The 17,407-nt window shown below is 43.8% G+C and overlaps 1 protein-coding gene across 1 annotated transcript in view; it reads right to left on the bottom strand.

The window, feature by feature from the left end:
* Positions 1-15,822, bottom strand: part of PDZD2 (PDZ domain containing 2) — a 137,794-nt gene extending 121,972 nt beyond the window's left edge. The window contains exon 1 of the mRNA XM_058824043.1: positions 15,344-15,822. Within this exon, the coding sequence (XP_058680026.1) occupies positions 15,344-15,822 (479 nt within the window). The remainder of the gene's footprint in view (positions 1-15,343) is intronic.
* Between the last annotated feature and the right edge of the window lie 1,585 nt (positions 15,823-17,407).

Here is a 17,407-nt window from a genome sequence, read left to right as displayed (position 1 = left end):
CACTACCTTGCCTGCAGGATAATACTGGGCCAGGGGTAGCAAGACCCCTGCTAAAGAAGGCTGCTGTGAGTGCACTAGCTCCCAAGCACATCTCAAGGTGAGTAACACAAGTTCTGCACTGTGTGTTTTCAGAGCAGACCAGGGAACAGTGTGTCTTACCCCCTTGCAAACACCCAGTAGTATGCTTAGGCTCTACTTGCACTGCCAGCACCCCAGCTAGCAGGACTTGTGTAGCAGGTAGGGCCACACAAGCTCTCAGTTCAGGAATTAACTTTCCCAAGTTCCCAATCCATTGCCCAGATGTGCTTGCTCACTAGGATTTCCCGTGAAAGCAACACTTTTCCCTTCTCTTTAACTACAAAAATAATGTAGGTTATAACAGAGGCTGTCCCCTCCAGCAACCTGTGCTCCACCCTGGAGTTATTTTATATTACCCACCCCAGTGTCCTAGACCAGGGCTGCAGAGATTGTGGCTTTCATTTTATGCTAGAATAGCCTCCATTAATGTAATATGCTGTGATCCTTATGATATTCCAAGTGGAAGCCCAGATCTTGTCTGCTTTTTAAACATTGCAAACCATCCTGCATTTCATCTGTGCATACTTTCCAGCACATATCAGAATATGCCATCCACTCACCACTTATTAATGTTTCAAAGAGTCTTCCTTAAAACACACATAAAATTTAGGGGAGATCTTGTTCCAGGAGTCTTCTGACCATTCTGTGCAGTCAGAGAGAGTAGCTTTATTTCACAGACTGGATTTAATATACAGAAACATACTGCATCTGTTTCCAAATATTTTCTTTCTAAAACCGTTACAAAAACTGGTGCCAAAATGTGCTCATTCCTCTTTAAGGAGGAAACCTAATTTGGGTTTCTTGATCCAGATCATCTTAACACCCAGGCTCAATTTTGCTTGCAAAAGCAATCTACAGGCTCCAACTAATACAAATTTAATCTGCAAGGCTTCCTGCTTGGGCTGAATGGGTCCAGCATTTCTTTGTTACAAGATCCACATCACGTATCAGCAGCATCTGGTACTGATTGCAGATCTCAGACACTGTGCCTATGGGCTCCATGGGCAGGATCCTTCTTGAATTTCTGATCCCTTTTGGATTTTTTCCTAGGCTATATCTTAATCTTTTTGGATTGAAGATTTATGACTTATCCTTACCTTTTTTTTTTTGAGGTGTGATGTTTTCTTATGGACCAATCTGTGGTAGCTGACCATATTTCAGAATGCATCCTGCAGGTTCAATTCTCCTTTTACATGGTCATAAACCAAGAGTCACCTCTCAAGTTAATCAATCTGCCTTGCCATAATGCTTAAACATATGAAAATCAGGAACTGCTCCTCTATCTCCTACACTTGGGATTCACCTCCTTCCCCCTGAATGAATATGTAACCATTTTACAAGGGATGAAAAATAGTTTGCCTTTTGATTGTACTAAGAAAGAAGGGGTATTTCAAACAACAAATGCTCTTCTTTGGCTTCAGGTTTTCATTTGGTAAGGTTCCAAGCCTTCCTCCTAAGTCATAAGCAGATTTTGCCATCAATTGAAAGAGAAGAAAAATAAAAATCAAGCTTTAGTAATGATACGGGAACATTTTGATCAATTGGCACAATCTAAAGGTTAAAAGTTCCAAATGCAGACAACCTGGGGAAAAATAGGAGCAATGCTAAGTTTAAAACTTATATATTCAAGCTATTTCTCCAGGACACAATTTCCAGGCTACTTTGATGAATGCTGCTGAAAGAGGTGCAGCAAAACGTGACAAAAAAGGAAACTCTCAGCCCAACCTCACGTTCACTTTTTTGTCCCATTCCATGCACCAAGTTAGTCCTCAGAGAAGGAGCCTGAGGAATCCCAGAAACCCCATGGACTACATAGAAACTTCCTCCCTGTGTCTGCACCTGAAACTCCCACATCACTCCTGCACATACCCCATGGGCTCCTTGACTGGCAAACTGGCGACCACAAAGCAATGGGGACATGTGAAGTGACCATGAAGGAGAGGGTAAAGTTTGGGAGCTGGGGTTGCAGAATGGCCCCTGCATTACCAGGCTGCTCCCAGTATGTGTCTGCCATGCAATGAATTAACATGGTTATATTTAATCCTGTTATTCTCTTTCTCACACGCTTACCTTTTAATACCGGCTCCTCCTCAGCTTCCCAATTAGCCTGTTCATACTTGCAAGGAAGTCCTCACAAAATAAGAGTTGTGTTAAACAGGAAACTATTAAATCACATTTTCCACAATAAAGCTATAGAGTGGCCCCTTTTTCCTTAATAAAACCCCATCCAAAGTCTTCAGTCCTTTGAGACTTTTTCACTGTTTCAGCTCTAAAAGATAACGCAGTAAAGTATAATATGCAAAGTTTTATAAACTGGAGCAAGCACTCCAACCAGATAACTGGCAGCTCCAGCAGAATTGGCTTCAGACCTTCTCAGTTCACAACAAATCTCAAATACTGTATAAGGAAATCAGACTTCAGCTGTGTGTTGGCTAGATCACCGTGACAAAAACAAGGCTGAGGAGATTTTTTGGTTTTGTTTTTGGATTTTTTTCCCCCACATAGCAAGCAGTAGGCATAGGAAAGAACAGGGTTTTGGCTTCAAGGCCTTGGAAAAACAGAATTCAGTTTTTCCATTCTGTCATTACTCGAGGAAACTCTACATGTAAATAAATCTCTCTCTTGTACACAGACACCTCTTGGAGATAGTTGGGAAGACTGGATAATAGCTAAATTCATAACCAGACAGGTATCTCCTAAGCTAGAGCTTTTTGGTATTGCTCAAATGTACTTCTGCAGAAACAGGTTTTTCAAAGAATTTTAGCCCTTGTGAAGGTGCTCTGACTTTATAACCCTGCACCAGACAAGCAAGAACCTGGAAAGAAACTCTCTGCCATAAAACCCAGCATTTAATAAAGTGCCCTGAGAGCTCAAGGCCCTGCAGAAAGTGAGCTGCTGTCATCACCTCCCTGTCACCAAGGCCATGACTTGTTCACAGCATGGGGAAAAGGCTTGACCAGGACCCAACACTTCTTAAGTCCACACATGCTATCCATTAGGCTGTGAGACCCTGACAGGAGGTAGATACATAGCTCTAAGTCATATACAGTTTATGAAAGCATAACTTACAAGTCAATGATTTAAATAGAAGCACGTGGAAGAGAAATGGAAGGTGAAGATGGAACCAGCATGGCCCTACTGTAGACAGCAGCATGAGCTACAAGCAAATAGCAAATGCCACTAAAATGTGAAGAAGTCAAAACTCCACATGGAATTTAAACTAGTTCTTTACACTGGGCTCATGCTGGATTCTTACACCAGCTTATGACTCCATATACAGCACGGTATATGACATTTTTAATCTAGAGGAGATCTCCTCTTGTCTTTGCAAAGTCACGCATGATTCCCCCTGATGTAGGACGTGGACAGTGCATCCCAGGTGTGCTGCTCTGCATGTTGAAGATTATATTAAAAGGGAGACTATTACTTTTCATATTCTTTAATACTATTATTGATACTATCATTAAATGAGAGAATATCCCTGAGGCCAGGAAAACCTCAGGGAGTGTGGGAACTAACACCTGGACTCAGGATTGGTTTCCTTGGTTATTAGAGCTGGCTGAATGGTTTTAACAGATAATGATATCTAATTTAATTACATATCAGACAAAACATTTCTGATTATTATTCATCCAGCCAGGATTAATGAATTTCTAAGTCCTCCTTCCATCCTAAATCTTTTCTACCTTCTTGTCATTTACCTCTTTTGTTTTGAACCTCATCTGAAATCTACCTGTTTGAAGAGAGATGTTTACTTCTCTAACTTGCATGATTTTTTTTCTTAGTGAGGACACTGCCTAAATTAATTTCCACAGCTTACAATTTACTTCCCAGGTCATCAGAGAAAACATTTAAGCCACAAAATCATTCTTATAAGGCACTGATATTCCACCTTTCTCATCCACCATATAATATAGAGTCCTTTTAAAGGCACAGCCCTGTAGTAAACCCTTGTTGATTTAGAATTCCATACACCAGCTATTAACTCCTAATCCATGCGGCATCTGTACACCTTTTTTAACTATTATTTCTTTCTCCACAGCATAACTGGTGAACTATTGAAATCCGATGTATTTTAACCACATAGTTCACCGTGATAAAACTGGATTGCTAAATAATTTTCTGCTCTGCTGTATACACCACTTACTTTCCATATGCAGGCCACAACAGAATACCAGATCGAGGATTAGACTATTTAGTGTATAGCTGGGACAGATATGCAGTGGCAGGAGGAAATTTGGAAGGCAAATTGGAGTGGGAAGGCATTCCAGCAAAGCCCATGGTGTTAGGGAATTGTCAGAGAGGTTGAGCATAGCAGCAAGAGAGCTGCACTGCAGAGCACTCACCACAAGGAAGGCAGAGGGGGCGAGGGGAAGGCGAAGCTGTGAGCCTTGGTGGTGTGACAGCAGCCATGCAGGTGTGACATTTCCTGGGCTACCCATCAACAGGGATCCCAGCCCAAAGTGAACAACCTCCCCACACACCCACAGCCCCAAACATTGCTCCCGTCAGCCAGGCAAGGAATAATCCCCCTGTGATTAAGCATTAAGCTGCCAGCTAATTTAGAGAGAGTGAGATCTAAACACAAGCCCTAAATGAAGGTGGTGATGAATATAAGGTTCAAACACGAAGCTTCTCGTGCAGCAGGAGAAAAGAAACTAAGAATATTTACTTTCCTCTAAGGTCTCTAAAATTTTTTCCAGGAACTTAACATTTGCAAACTGCTTATCATACTTCTGTTAAGGCAGAGTTTAGGAAGAAGTCCTGCCTGGCCAGCAGCAATAATTTAAAAGCAATTTTCACCTATTTAAGCTTTTAAAACTTACCAAAGACCTCAGATTTTTCTTAGAATTGCTATTACTCAGAAGTAGACGACAAATCTTACTTTGGTACCTAATGCCTGCAGGCTTCGAAGCTAATGCAAATACTGCTTTTTTATTCACAGGCCATTGTTTTCAAAATGAAGCACTTTGGGGAATAAGTGTTTTACTTCAATTAATTGTGTTTCCTGTTTGGGGAAAAACAAACTAACAGGTTTATTCATTTAGAGAACCTGACAACTGCAGATTGCCTGCTACTACTTTGGAAAAATATTTTATCAAGAATGTTAACACACAAATTCAGTAAATGTATGGGATTTGCAAGACAATCCCGTAAAGCTATTATGGTGAATCTCCAAAGGACTAGTGGCCATCAGGACAGGAAAGGAGACAACACTGTAAAAAGATTTCCCAAAGGCCATTTTTATGTTTCAATTTCCAGAGCAAATTTTCCTTTTCCTAATGTCAGTGTGGGAGAACGAAGGAAGATAATGATACAAGTGACAGAAAATAAATTTATGCCCATGGAAATATCTTTCAAATCCTATACCCGAGCTTTATGGAAAACAGCCTTTATCTACAGTTACCATTTTTATATAACTACAGCGACTAAAAATGTCCCTTAAACTAAATTACTAAGGTCCAGAGTGACCACCTTTGAGTCATACTAATTTTAGCAGTCGTTTATGTGGATAAATAATTTGGAAATTGTGCTGTTACCAGCATCCATCAAACAAGCAATACAGTTAGTAAACCCAGGAATATACACATAAATTTTTATGGAAATAAATAACACAATACCTTTCTGTTTCCTAGGTCTTATGAACCACTTAGACTTGGTATTTAGATTTGTGCTCTGCTCTGAAGTTCCAGCTACAGACATAAACTACAACAACTGATAACTTTATTCTTAGACAACTGGATTATAATCTTTTTTACAACTGTCATATAAGGGGCAATTCCTAGAAGTCCTTGAAGCTGCACAGGTATAGAAGAGAGTCAAATCTTCATCAGCAGTTCCTTCTTCACATTCCAGAATAGCCAAATCTACCCAAAATGCACAACATATTTATTGCTTCTTAAAGGGATTAGCTACTGCACTCTACAAGCCTGAGAATCAGATTACATTACGTATATACACATCTTAAAAGCATGTAAAGAAACAATTTTCTCTGCTGTCTTGCAAATTCCTAGATAAGACAGACTAAAATTCCCGGTTGACAGAACCAAGAAATTGCTTAAAATATTTATATGACATTGCCCTCTAGAGGAAACCGAGGAAAATCTGTTTTAGTAGAACTCTTCCAGAGATGAAAACACGAAATATCATTTTCAGCAGAACAATTAGTGTTTGTTAGAAACCATTTTCACTGAGAACATCACACACTGGTTTGGCTCCATTTGTCATCCACAAGTTTTCAAGAGAGAATTCCCCAACCTCTAGCCTAGGGCTCCGTATTCAGAGAGATGGTACCACAGAATTTACTGGCTACCACATGTCTGATTTTTTCTCTTTGCTACCAGAATAAAAATAGCCCAGTCTATGAAAAATTGGCAAGCACTTAGTAATTCTTTATTTATGATGGCAAAAAGAGACACTGGTCAAACTGTAGAAGGATGGGCAGGAAGACTTCCCTGACTTTTGTTTCATCAAATTGTTACCCTGCTAGCCTGAACCTATTCCAATGGTCAAATAATGGCATAGGAAACATAGGTCAAAGTTATTACTACATTAGTCAAGTATTTATTTTGCAAGTTGTTTGTTTGTTTGTTTTGTTTGTTTGTTTGTGGTTTTTTTTAAGATCATCTGGTCATCTATACTACTAACTATGGAGAAGGGTTAAAACCAGACCTTGACACCTTTTTAAACAATAAGAAATGAGTCTTAGGCATCAGCTGTAACAGTAACCTCTTTCAGTCATGTTTCAACAATACTGTTTTATTTTGAAAAAGCCTGAATCCATTTTCCATTTACCTCTAGTTTCTCACATTTTTGTTAGAAAGGCTTCAGTTGGATGGGATTCTTGAGTCTTGGATGCTCTAGGGTGAATTTTGCTGCTAATAGTCACCATTTGCCTTACTCTTGTCTGTTTTGGAAGGTACAAGTATTCTTGAACTGCCCCAAATCTTGTCACAGTGCCTGCCAACTTATCTTTTTCCTGTTACTGGTCTGTTAAACATGTTTTCCTTCCGAGGCTCACATGATCTTGCTGAACAACATACACTTTACCCAGAGAAAGAAGCAAGAACAGTGAGCAGTACTGCAGAGTCAGCAGTTGATACATATGCCCTTTGCCTCTTAGCCCACATTTGATAAAAAGGAGACAGAAAAATAAGTTTCAAGGAGCATGTGATACTGCTTGGAGCTGGAGGCAAGTGTCACATGAGCTAAAAAAAGCAATGAGCTTTCCATGTTTAAAAAAATCCCATCCCAAAAGCCATCCACTGCAACAGCTGTCTCTGTGGCTATGTACCTGTCTCTTTGCTGATCTCACCTCTGTGTATTATATTTATCCTCTCACTTATGTCCATAGATGGCAGGTTCATGTTGACAAACCGTCTCTCTGAGGCTGATGTTGAGCCTCTGACCGTAGAACTGTCTCTGAAAAATGTTCACCATTTTTCAACCCTCCCTGCTCCTGTCCTTTCCAGTCCAGGCCAGATTTCCAGTGACAGGGGATAAGTGGGTTTTAAGCTGCCATCGCTGTTAATGCTTTTAGCTCTGGAGGGTCACAGTTCAGTTCTAGTCCATCTTTCAGGACAGCAACAGTCACACCCAGAGGCTGCCAAGCAGGTATGATCATGTCCTGCTTTGCAGAGCAGCTACAAAAGACATCTAAGAATGAGAATGCTGCTCACTTAGACCATGCTGTAAGAAAAACTATTTGAATGAGGACTGGAGAGGCTGTGCCTTCGCAGGGCTCATGGCACATCAGTCAGTACAGGCGGAAAAGAACAACCTCCCAGGATTCTCACTGCCACTCAGTAGCCTGGCTCCAGTCACCTCCTACTTTTGCAGCAGCTCAGAGCTTCTGTCTCAAGAAAACCAATCTTTAGCCCACAGCCTGCTTTGTGCAAAATTCTGGACTCCCAGAATATGAAGAGAAAGTCACATTTACCATTTAGAAGATGCTGTGAATGACTGCACATGGCAAACTGGTGTGCTTGGGCATAAGCATTACAGAAAGAGTAGTAATAATGGGCACGGAATGTTCCTTGCTTGTGTCTTTGAACATCTGTATTTTTAATTATTGATGGCTAAAGCACTGTTCTGTGCTAGCAAACACACTGCTGGAGAGGCTGTGAAAATAACTGATGCTGTGGCTGAAGGCCTCACCTGTTACTTGGCTGAGAAGTGGAAAAAAGCAACTCGTATTTTGCACATTCCAGCAGTTTGCCAATTAGCTACGTTCTGCTGCGCCCTGACTGTACTTCCAGATGACCTGAGAGCATGAGATGCTTGCTGTGTGTCAGGCTGAAAACCCCACTCAGGATGTAAAAGGGATCCTGCTGGCACTTTGGTATCAAGGTAAATGACAAGGCACAAGGCTGACTCACCAAAACAGGCTGTTCCCACACAGGATGAGCAGGGAGGGAAGAGCAGAGAGGGCAAAGCTCCCTCCCAAACACTGGGCTTGTTCTCTTGTACTTACAGCATGGTCAGAACAGCAAATTAAATGGAGAGGCACAGCCATATATTGGGCAGCAAAGTACAGATTTCTAATCAGAACTTTCACCCCTCATTAAAACAAAAACAAAGCACAGAAAAAACCCTCTCTATAACCTCTGAAGTTTTTACACCTCCTAAGGCAACACCACCAACCACTGTCCAAGTCTTTTCAAGCCTGATGCAATGTTTCTGAAAAGCAAGCATGCAGAGGCAGGGCTGGGAGCAATTTTGGCAGATAACCTGAGGATGTTGTCTAGTTACACATGTATGCTCCTGGGGAATCACAATTTCTAGAGAGAGGCCAGCTCTGTTGTTCAGTGCTGACACTATGTAGGAGGCAGTGATGGGCATATCGATCCCTAAATTTTTGGACAAACATGCAAATACATAGAGGATGTGAGCTATTTAAATCAGTGGAAGTCTTTCCACCATTTTTAATGGGGTTTAGATAAAACTTGTCTGAGCAAGAAGCTAAGCAAGATTAAAATTTGAGGCAGATGAGGGGTTCAGAAAGTCTGTTAAGGAGGCAGTTGTGACAATGGGATGTTGCTAATGGCCACTCCTACAAGGGAATGAGTTCTGCCTCCACAGAATATCCCTGGCCTGGGGAAATTGAGGGACGGCAGGAACTGGAGGGTGGGGAGTGAACACACACTCAGATTAATAAAGCAAAGAGGACAAACCAGCTAAATGATCTCTGCTGAGTCTGGGGATTAGTGACCTTCTATTTAAGACTTTGGCTCTTAAGAGAGGATTTGGAATAAAGCTTATTTCTTCAGAGCAATTTATTTCTCAACACGTGTGGCTAAGTCTGTTCATACCTTCCAGGAAACATAAAAGAAAGGAAGAAAAACATCTCTTTCTTAGTCTCTTAGTCCTGCTATATTTAAAGGGAGGGGAGAGGGAGGAATTTATATCCACTATCAAGCAGGGGATTTATATCCACTATCAGTGTAAAATACAGCAGCCATGCTTCAGAGGGGACTGCATGCTCCAGACTTCAGGAGCACATGAGACTTAGGCTGTGCCTTGCAAATGTTAGACACCCACAGGCTTTCTCTCATTTTGTGCAGGTTCAGCACACATTTACTGTATCCCAGCTCACAGCAGTTCAACAGGATGAGAAAAAACTCAGCCAAAATCCCTATGTGCTGCTAATTTTCCACCAGGCAGCTTGGAGGGCACATCAGCACAGGCTTCTCATCCTTGTCCATGATAACAAGGCCAAGGTTTCAACCTCTGTGCCCTGATCCATCACTTAACAGTATGAAGATCGGTAATATGATATGAAAAAAGAAACTAATTCAATTCCACAACAGGTTGGGGTATTTTTTAGGTCAGTTATGAGAACTCTATTCCCTGAGACTGCATTTGGAGGCTGTAGTCTCCAGGACCACTGTATTTATTTTTCGCTGTGTAGTCAGTGCTGTTAATATTTTAACAAGGAATTCACACAGAAATGTTTGCCCCTTGGCCAAGGGCAAAGGGACGGGATAAATTTCCATTATTTTTCCTATTAAAACAAAAATATTTTCTTGTGGACATAACCAAGAGAAGGCCCTACTAACACCAGGAAAAGCAGCTGCTTATACTGAGCAGCACTTTGTGTTGGCAGCACTTTTGCTTTAGGAAGGAGGTGAGGAAACACAGTAAAGCAGAGCAATCAATCCATGCAACCTGAAGTGCCTGGGAGGTGGGGGTGCTGTTAGACAAAGCTTTCTGTGATGACCAGTGGTGGTTTTCTTGGGGTGATTTTTCTGTTACAAAAAGGATGTATAAAGGAGATTGCACTGCCGGGAAGATAAATCCCCAAAAATTCCAATGAAACACAATCCCATCATAGGCAGAGAGACCTGAACTACCCCCTTCCACCATAACACAGGCATTCATACACCCCAACAGCCAACCCAGCTAAGGAATGGATTTGTTACCCAAAACGTGTCCTGGAGGGCTGCAGCTGATGTGCTGAGGGGGTTCCCACAGTATCCCATCCCCACACATCAGCAGGGGCACATGGATGCATTTTGAACACACTGACGAGTAACAGAGTGCAACAAAATCTTGCAGATGCTCCAGAGACAACTGCAGCTGCCAGGACAGGGACAAAGTAGTCATGGCAAGGACAGCCAGCCTCCTGGGGCAGTGACAGCACCTCGACACAGCATGGCAGGAAGCAGTGCCCCATGGAAAATGCAAAACTGGAGCACTTGAATATCAAAGAGGGACCACATTTGGAGGGGAAGGATGTTTCTCCCAGCAAGAAAATATTTCTTTTGCAGGAGCAAAGCAGTTTATTTTTACAAAATAATCCCATTCAAACTTCTGAGGAAAGGGGATCTCAACAAAAAAGTGCCTTAAAAAGCATTTGTCTTCAGACAAAACAGTTTTCAAATCACACTCAGATTTTTGAGCAGCTCTTCTCAGACACAGAAAATACTTCACTGCTCCCAGCCCCACAGCACATGCACTGCTCTGCAGGTACAGGTCTGCTCCTTGTCTGCAGGGCTCACAGCACAGGAACAAAGAAGACTGCCCTCATGAAGACCCCTGTTCAGGGCAGAATCTTTCTCTAATTACAGCCAAGAACTTCAGGATTTGTTTCCAGCACAAGCAAGAACCCTTGTTTTGACAAAGAACATCAAGATTTCACCCAGCATAGCCCAGGACTGTTAATGACCGCCACAGCAGGCAGCACAGAGTGCTACGCACATTTTGAGACCTGCAATTTTGTTGGACATTTTGAATTGTCCTCTGTAATCAGCTGCTAGCACTTACAGAGAGGCAGGACTGTGCTTAGAATGTCCATATATCACACACCTACTAGTGGCACTGACGTGTGAGGAGGAGCAGGACTTTATCTTCATAGTTCCAGCTATCCTGGAGGCATGAACATAGGATGTGCAGCAGCACCAAGCATTCAGGAAAGACCCTGGCTCTACTGAAAACCCTCAGCTTCAGGTAAAGTAAAAGATTTGCCTTCAGTAGTGGCACTTGAAGCTCCCTCCCCACTGCAGACCTGATTCCTGAAGGTCTTTCTCAGCACCTCCGAAAATAAACTGAATTCCCTGAAATTTGGCATGCCATATCTATTCTGAGGAGGAGCCTTAGCAACTCCCCCTGGACACTGACTGAAGAGGAGAGACTAAGAAAGCACTGTGCAAAGGTATGGCTGTCGAAATATTTCTCTCTTTGTTTTTTTGGAAGTAATTCCAGTTTGTGGGTTAAAAAGAAGCCATCCACTTCTCTGACTGTATTCCCACATATTGCAATGTTTGGTAATTTTTGGCAATGAGAAAGATGATATCTTGAAGGAGTGGTTGGGTTTTCTCAGTGACAAAATTATAATAATAACAACTCATGTTTCTACCACACTGTCAACACTGGTAATGTATCTTACTCTGCTTTTTACAAGCATGCATTTGAAAATCTACTTAACACTGATTTTAAAGATTAAATGTATATGGTAGCTGTGTCCAAGCGCTGCAGCTATGCTTGATGAAATTCATAATCAAATATTTCAAACTGAATTATATTCATGGAAAAATAATTTTTTTTGCAGTGCTCCAAGGACTTGCTCAATGAAGCTCCATTCAGTTATGTTCAAGAAATGAAGGATTCATCTGTCATCTGTAGAAATACTAACAGCCTTCGTTCAATAAGTGAGTAATAGCCCAAAATGAGTAGACTAGATCCAAAATACCTAGGAAGTTGTTGTCTGGGGGAACATAACCCACATATTTTGGAGATACAGTTGTATAGACAGAAGATAAATAAATAGGCAGAGTTTTGACTAACCTTTGTTCAGTATTCCAATACAGCTCATTTCCCTGCAATTGTGTTTGATAGACACACAATTTGCTAACTCTAAAGAGAGCAATAATTTTCCCTCAATCACTAACATCACCAAAAATGACACCACCTACATTATTCCTCTCTAATGTAATAATACCCTGTTAAGCAAAGAGCTTTGATGATTTTATTACTGCATAATGTTGCTCTAAATGAAAAGAAAGAAAAAATAATAAAAGAAACAAGTTCAGCAATAATCAACCCGTCTCTGCTGTTTACATGGAAATCAGGTGGAATTTAAATAAATAACTTTTCTTTAAAGAAGTCATATTCAGCTTTCCTAGCAAGGAGAGACACATGAGTGGTACTCACAGCTGGCTCCTCCAGGAAGTGTTGCCCTGCTCTTACTGTGTCTGACCCCATCACCACTCTGAGATGGGAGGACGTGTAGGCACACCAGGCAGGTGCCAAAACAGCCCTGTCTGTCCAAGGCTGTCCAATCTGTTCCAGCTCCCATCATCTGCCCCTGCATCCTCTAGAGGCTGACCACATCCACAGGACTGCCAGCAGAAGGGACTGTGTGCCGTCACCTCTTTTCTCTTGTTTTCTGGCGTATTAGTTTAGCCCCTTGGAAAGGGGAGGGTTTGGATGGCAGGCTGGAGCTAGAGCTGGGGTTACATGAAGCCCAGGGTCTGTGAGAACACTTCTGCAAACCGTGCTGCAGAGGTGGGAAATGGCAGAGCTGTGAGACCCCCATGCCAAATCCTCCACTGTTAAGGGAATAAATCAGAAGATTCCCCACAGTATCAGCACAAAAAACTCCTTCATCAGGCAAGATGGGGCTGCCCTGGCACACTTGCCAAGTGTGGAATAAACACACAAGAAGTGATTTTGCTTGCCCAGTCCAACCTGGTGCTGGAGGAGCTCAGGCAGTATTTTACTTTCACTGACCACGTGCAGGCTCCACAAAGTAAATCACACCACAAATCAGAGCCCCTTGTATCGACCTGGAAGTGTTTCTCACTCAGCCAGGGAATAATTCGGCAGTCAGAAACTGAGTCAGAACTACTATTTAGCGCACTGTCCTGCCCCAACAACACCTAGAAAAAACAAGGGGAAAAGGGCTCTGCTACTTCTACCATAGCAGCAGGAATATGGAATTCCCTAGGAAAGTTTCCTCTTGGAAGCAGTCTTTCCAGAAGGCAAGCTGATGTTGTCTTTCAGCCTCTTGTAAAGCGAGACAGAATTATGTCCCTTCTGAGCACCCCAGTGGGGAAAGCTCCTGAAAGACTCTCAAAGCATCCTGAAGCATTCTAGATACACAGTGTGGGAACACGGGGCAGGAGCTGCCAGCCAGCTCCCTGATAGGAAAAAAGCCAGCTCTCCAAACTGGAAGCATCCTCAAGGTCCCAAACTGTCATCCATCAACATCACCCTTGTCAAATAGCAGAAAACAGCAAGTTAGGCAAGGATGCTTTGGATGCTGAAAATAAAGCAGGAAATGTCCTAAATTTTGGCCTAAATTGGATGTTGAATATTCTAAAACAGGATTTTAAGAACAACAATTTTAAGTAGCTCCACACTACCAAAACTCTGCCTTTGTAATGGCCAAAAAAAGTAAGGAAAATTGAGCACTTGGTTCCCATTAGCTGCAGTCACAGGTTGCTGGTTTAATAACAGAGCTTTCCAAAAAGTACAAACCCTAAATTAAGCCTTCAGAGACAGGCCAAAAAGGACAGATATCCAAATATTTCCAACTTCATTGGCTATTGTCTCTCACTTTGCATTATTAATAAGATAACATTATTGCTGCCCACTGCAAGCAATTCCCTTGTATTTGGAAACAGTGACATCTCACAAAGGGCAAACAGCAAACTAACTGCCTTTTGCCATAAACCCTCTCAAATTTGGAGGTGCCACTGATTGATACTGCCACAGTACCAATATGTACACACTTTTTGAATCACAAGCTAGGAATTACAGAGGGTTGTTGTCATACCTGTAAAACCATAGAAGGTTGAGCTGACCAGCACCCAGAGATTGAGGAGTCACTGCTTTTATTCTGCCACGTGTCAGAATTGGGAGTGATGGTTAGCCCAAACTCCTGACACATTCAAGTGAAGTGATCCTGCCTGCTGGGTTTCCCCAAGTGTCCACCCCCAAAATAAATTCCCTTTTGGCAAGAGGGGGAGGATTTCATTCCCTCAGGTACATTGTAACCTCAGGTATGAATGAACGTTTACATCCTCATCTACACCAGAGAAAGGGTTTTGCCTTTGCAAAGGGCAATGTGAGAAAGTCTACCAGCCCACAAAGAGCAAAACTGGGACAATAACTGATTTTACAGCACGGAATAGCTGAATTAAAAAAAAAAAAAACGCCACAAGAATAATCTGTAGCATTGCAAGAATCCTAATTTTTTATTTGAACTCTTAAAGACTTCCAGTTTTCTGGGTCAGGAGACATTAGAAGAGAGCCAATGCATTAGAATCAAAGGGAATTTATTAAAATGAAGTTGTTCCAAACTGGAAAACACAAAAATGTCTTGCTTTGAGAAAGTCTCAAACAACATTTAGCTGTCAAAAACGCTTCCCTCAACTGAAATAATTCAACAAAAAATATGAGCACCTGTAAAAATATCTTCCAGTGCTGCTGCATCTGTGTTCATTTTTGCTTAAGAAAACAGTTTTATACAAACCCAGGAGGGCTCCTGCTTTAGTGCAGCCCCTCTGGTGATTATGACTTACAATCTTTTGACCCAGTGACCCCAAAAAATTTTCCAGAAGAAGTGTGAGTAGCATATGTAGGCTAATTATCAATTTGATTTTGTTAGTTACTTTCTACAAAATTTTAAGAACGAACCCAGGGCTCTCTCAGGGGCTGGAAAACAAAGGTCAAAACCTCTTCTCCTGGACTTCTGTCAGTACGAACTGTGCCCTGCACCATGTGGCACCAGAGGCAGCTGCTGCTGCTCTGTCACCCTTACCTTGCTCCGGTGACATCCACACCGACCATCAGCTGCCCGTTCAGAGAAAGGATCTCGTCTTTCAGGCGCACTCTCCCGCACTTCCCGGCCGGGCTGTTCTTCTTCAAGTCTGTCACCCAGATGCACCCGACGTCGAGCACAGGCCCCTTATGTGCCTTCCTCTTCTTTCCTCCCCGACGCTTCTCCCCATAGTCCCCCAGAGCAGGGATATTCCCAAAGCTCAAGCCCAGGACTTCATTTTTCCGCATCTCTTGGGCCAGGTACATGGTGCAGATCTCCGTATCCAAAGTCCCACAGCTCCCTGGCTGCAGGTTGCTCTCGTCCACGGAGAAGTTGAGCTGGATGTACTCGCTCAGCTTCTGGACTGCCGAGCGGCAGAGCTGTTGCTCGGCTCCCTCGGCCCCCTCCCGCCGGCTGTTCTGCAGCCACTGGCACAGGAGGGAGAGGAAGACCCCCGCGTTGTCCTGTGTGATGGGCATCGCTGTCCCTCCCTGGGCATCCCCTCACGACCTCAGCCCCGGCCCCACTCGGCTCCCTTGTCGCCCGCCGCGGCGCCCCGCAGCCCCTGGGGACAGGAGTGGGGCTGCAGGCCCAAAGCAAGCCCCATCTAGTCTCACGGAGATTTCTGGGGGGTTCCAGCTGACCAAAAACACAGTCAAGGAAGGATGTGTGGTGTCCAGGCGCTGCACCGGCCCTTTGAACAGGCTGGTGGGTCAAGTTTGCGAGCGTCTCTGGCTGTCCAGGCCTGCCTGCCGCCGGTGTCCGCGCTCCGTCGGGAACAAAGCGTCCTTCCCGCCACGATCACCACGGCGTCTCGTCCTGCAAGGATAAAGCAGCGTGGTTAGAAGTGTCCGAGCCGCTGAAGGCGCCCCGCAGCCCCGGCCCGGCGGCCCAGGGCCGGCTCGCACGGCCTGGCCGCTCTCCTCCTGCTATTTACCACTTGAGGGCACCAGCTGCTCTCCGCAGCAAGGGAATAAAAGGTCACCATTAGCTCCTGACCTTGGCGGTGAAATGAGGGCTGCAGAGACCAGGGGATGCTCTTGCCGCAGCTCCGGGGCTCTGACCGGAGCGGGGGAGACGCTCCTGCCAAGGGCCGCTGGAGGGGCACCGGCCTCACCAGCGACTGAAGCTGACAGCCCTGCCATCCATGCCAGTGATTTTGGGCTGGGAAAGGCTTAAACCGGTCTCTTCCCAGACGTAGCTCCACACCAAGCTGCTGAGGGATGGGCAGCAGCAAACGCGAACAGTGAAGATGCCAATGGGGTCCCTGCCTTCGTGGCAGCAGTGGCTCACAGCCACCTTGTGGGTAAACCATCTAAAGAAGTGACTGTCCAGTTTCCTGGGAAAAGAGTAGGGCAAGTGAATTCCCCAGTTTCCTGCAGTTTGGAGAGGGAGGCACACAGACAGCCAGGAGTCAGTGGGAGCCGGGGCTTAGCAGGCAACAGGGCAGACAGGGTTTTTTGCCAGGATCATTAGGATCTATGAAACAAGAAAAACCCCTGACATGACTGAAGTCTGGTTGACCAGATTCTTCCAGGGCTTTATTTTCTAAAGCAATGGATGATGCTCAGTGCACTGTGCACCAGGAAAACTGAAGAAAGCAGCAGCTTCAAGCTAGCAGCCTGTAGGTCTGTTCTTGCAGATGTGCATGAAAGGCTTGTGTTGGGTAGAAAAGCTGTAGGAAGAGCTTATAAGCCCAAAAGAATGAGGGTAGAGGAAGGCTCTTGCAAAATGCTGCTGCCCAGAAGCTGTATCCAAAGTTCTGCCACCTCCTTGGCTGTGGGGCAATACTTAGATGAACAGGAGTGACCCCAAGAAAGCTCAGGCAGGGACAACAGCAGCTCAGTTCCACGTCATGCTTGTACAGGAGGACACCAGCATCTTCACCAAGAGGCTGGAGTTACACCAATGGCTCAACAGGGATAGACATCAGCTTGGGAAAGGAGGAACTGGCTCCCTGCTTAGTGAGAGGGACTTCTGAGTTAGGCTCAGGGCAGGCAAAACAGGGAGGAAAAGGGGAAGAATAAAGAGAGAAACTGCTCAGGCACATGTCTAAAACAAGAA

Source organism: Ammospiza caudacuta, chromosome Z (genome assembly GCF_027887145.1).
Source record: "Ammospiza caudacuta isolate bAmmCau1 chromosome Z, bAmmCau1.pri, whole genome shotgun sequence".
NCBI classification, from domain to species: Eukaryota; Metazoa; Chordata; class Aves; order Passeriformes; family Passerellidae; genus Ammospiza; species Ammospiza caudacuta.
This window is presented reverse-complemented; position numbering and strand designations above follow the sequence as displayed.